Genomic DNA, 3,860 nt, shown 5'->3' on the forward strand with positions numbered 1-3,860 from the left:
TTATTTTAATGTGTGTTTTATTTATATATATATATATATATATATATATATATATATATATATATATTTGTGTGTGTGTCTGTGTGTATTTATGTATGTATGTATGTAAGTATGTATGTATGTATGTATGTATGTAGGTATGCATGCATGCATGTATGTATGTATGTATGCATGGATGGATGTATGGATGCATGCATGTATGTATGTATGGATGCATGCATGCATGCTAAAAACAATTCTGCTTAAAAATATTTTTTAAGGAAATATCAGAAAACTACTTTGAAATCACAAATTTAATAAAAACATGTATTAAAATTTAGTTTTAAAAATATGTTATTATAAGACCAATTTGTTAGTACGTGATGAATCCTCTAATAATTTCCCGATAAAAGCTTCTATGAAAATTCTAATCATAAATTTTTTAATATAAAAATTATGTGCATGAGAATTTGGCTAGAATAATGGATATCTCTGTTTGATAAATTAACGAAAAATATTTTATATTTTATATACTTTAAATCTAGTTAAAATAAAATTTATCAAACAAAGATTATATATGAATTTTAATTGAAAACAAAGTAAAAAAAAATCACAAGATATCGAATTAGGGCGCCAAAAAAAATTAATAATAATAATAATAAACCGAGTATTCAAATCTAATTATTTTTGCTTTGGTGAAAATTCAGTCCAATTTATACTCACCTCCTGTAACGCGTTCTCTTCGAGGAAGAGGATGGGAAATTCATGGCCGGCGAGCTTCGGGAGGAGGGGGCGGATAGTGAAGGCGAGGACGGGTCTGGAGTCTGCCATTTGAGCCGAAATCTCGCGAGGGGTGTTGAGTGTATTGGTGGTGGTGAGAATGGCACCGAGGGACATGACGGCCAGAGAGACGATGGGGAAGTATAGGGAGTTTGGAGAGAGGATGAGGACCACGTTTCCTTTAGAGATACCATGGACGGAGGATAGGAAAGAGGAGAGGCCATTGACGGAGCGCCAGAGATCCGAGTAAGAGAGACTGCGGCCGGTGGAAGCGTCGATGAAGGCAGTGGTGCCGAAGTGAGGCTGAGAAGAGATGAAGGTTGTGATGTCGAGGTTGGGATTGGGAGGGAGGGAGACGGTGTCCCTTTTGCTGTAGAAGATAGAATTAGTGGAGCAGAAGCCGCTTCTCGGGTCGGTGTTGGGGATGTTTTGGTGTGCCATAGCAGCTCCTGGGGAAGAAGGAGAAGGATCATAGAAGAGAGAAAATAAACTTAGCCGATTAAGGGTCCGTTTGGGGCAGCTTATAACTGCGCTTCGTCTCGTTTGTTTCCGGCGTTTCACGAGCTTATTCAAAAATTGCGTTTATAATTTCTTAAACACGCAGCCCGCGGGATGTTCCCCGCGGGCCGCGTTTCGTTGCGACGTTTTACTCTTGTGCCCTCTCGTTCGCATCTCACACCTCGTTCGCATCTCATACCTCGTTCGATTCTTCTCGCATCCACTGCTGCTCCTTCCTCTTCTTCGGAAATCTCTTTCACGACTCCTAATCTTCGGCATTTCTTCTTCTTTGGCATTTACTCCTCTTCGGATCTGTTTTATTTTTTCCCGTCGAGCTGCGCAGTTCTTCCCCTGGTTGGCATCCTCTTCCGCTCCTCCCCTATTCAGATCTGTTTTTTCTTCTTCGCTGATTCTGCGGTGAGCCAAACGCAAGGGAAGCACGGAGAAAACCTCTCTGGTCCAAATAATTCGCGTCAAATTCTTTGGAGAGGATGGCGATGAGCCAAATGCAAGGGAAGCGCTGATTCTGCAGGAGCCTCACTCTCCACCTCTACCTCCAACCTCATCATTCTTCCCTCCTACTCCATGGCCAAAATCCCGCTCTCCCAATTCCTCTCTGCATCTCTTCTCTCCCTCTTCATCCTCATCGCAGAGCTGCAAATTTCATCGACAATCGTCTACAATCCAACGACGACAGTGGAATACAGAGCCGTCTACACTCATATTTTGTCGAATTTTAAATACACTGTCAAATGCGGTTTTAGGTTGTTGTTTGCTGCTCGTTGGTGTTGTTGTGCCGCCGCTTCAATGAATTTCAAAGCCGAGAGTTATTTCATTTTTAATGTATTTTGAATGCATTCATATTTTATCGAATTTTGAACACACTTCTTCTCGGAATTAAAAATAAGGATCAATCAAAAAACCTTAACACTATGAACAACATATTTATAATAAGGATTAGTAAATAGAATAACTAATGATCATAATAAGAAAAAAATAGAAAAGGAAGGGCATAGAATAGGCAATGAGTAAAGTAGAAGAATCATAGAAAAGGAAAGGGAATAGGAGAGAAGCTAAACATGTTACTTTTGTCAAATCTCCTTGAAGGTGCATTGAAATGTTACTTTTGTCATTCATTCAATTAAAAAAAATTACAGGTAAGCTGTTTACAAAACGCACAAACCAAACAACTAAACAGTTTATCCAGAACAGGGGCAAAATGGTCATTTATCCAGAATCAGCTGTTTTCCAGACGCACAAACCAAACAGACGAACAGCTTATCCGGATCAGCTGCTTATCAGCAGAAGCTGGATAAGCTACAGCTGCCCCAAACAGACCCTAAATGGCTGTCATGCGTTGAACGTTAATACGATGATGACGCAGCAAAATTTGACTTTTTCTCTGATGGGGAAAAATTGACAAAAATCGGCTGGAGGCCACACAAGTACAGGCTCTTGTAAATTTTATAAATTATCGACGAGCATATTTACTAACTGCCAAAAAGATTATCTTAATGAGCATTACATTAGACCGGACAAAGAAAATAAGAAGATAAAAAGCTGTTTCATTTCTTCTGCCAACACTTTTAAATTGGCTTTCTTAATGCAAAATGTTGACTTGAAAGTGAACACTAGCAATTAAAATCATTTTTGCCATCTCTTCGAAAATATTTTGGCTTGGCCACGGACGGATTCCTTCTTATATTATTTTTCGAAAAACTATGAACACGTAGTGGATACAATGCCTTTATGGCAAAGAAATTGTAATGGGGCAAAAGACTAAGTACTTATGTGTAAAGAATTGCAAAGAAAATTATAGAAGGTAGAAGAAATAAGAATGATTGATCTCGTTTAAAATTTAATTAAAATATAATAAGTGTTTTTAATGCCATAGAAAAGGCACTTCAAGCTAAATTTTCTTCACAGAAAGAAGTGATAGGGTGAAAGTGTTGGAGACAAGATGAAAGCTGTTGTGGTTGCATATCTAAATGGATATGAATATGTTGTTATTATTTCACATAGGAGTTTTTAAATTAAATAGATCCCTAATTCAAGATGCTCATTTCATACTAGCTTGAATGAAGAATGGGTTTAAAGCTTGCGGAGGGGTATGAAGACATGGACTTATTAAGTAATAATAAATCTCACAATATAATGCGGGTGGTATCATTTATATTAAAGATATTGGATGGTTGCTATCACAGCTTAATAGATGCCAAGTATGTTTTTGGTTTAAAATTAATATTTATTTCCAAGGTATGTTGCATAAAGTAGGTTGTATTGTAAATATTGACCAATGTATTATTCATGTAACCAAAGGTGCAATGTCTCTCATGATTACGGAAATTCCTAAAAGTATGGCCAATATGCACTAGAGTGAAGTGCACTTTCAAGAAGATTGGCTTGGTACTTCGTGTCGTTCATTGATAAAAACAAAAAAAATGTGTTTTTCGGCTGCCTAAGTTTAAAAGATCGGGCATTTGTTATTTTTAATAATTGAAATTCTAATTTTAAAAGCTAAGTTGGAAAAATAATAAAAAAATTTAAAAAATGATAAATATTTAGAATGCTGTTTTGATTATTTTGATAAAAATTGCATCAAA

The 3,860-nt window shown here is 36.8% G+C and overlaps 1 protein-coding gene across 1 annotated transcript in view; it reads right to left on the bottom strand.

The window, feature by feature from the left end:
• Positions 1-1,224, bottom strand: part of LOC110020912 (4-coumarate--CoA ligase-like 5) — a 9,430-nt gene extending 8,206 nt beyond the window's left edge. The window contains 1 exon segment of the mRNA XM_020719193.1: positions 703-1,224. Coding sequence (XP_020574852.1) covers positions 703-1,200 — 498 coding nt within the window. The 5' untranslated portion in view covers positions 1,201-1,224.
• Between the last annotated feature and the right edge of the window lie 2,636 nt (positions 1,225-3,860).

The sequence above is a fragment of the Phalaenopsis equestris genome, unplaced genomic scaffold (assembly GCF_001263595.1).
Source record: "Phalaenopsis equestris unplaced genomic scaffold, ASM126359v1 Scaffold000002, whole genome shotgun sequence".
Lineage (NCBI taxonomy): Eukaryota > Viridiplantae > Streptophyta > Magnoliopsida > Asparagales > Orchidaceae > Phalaenopsis > Phalaenopsis equestris.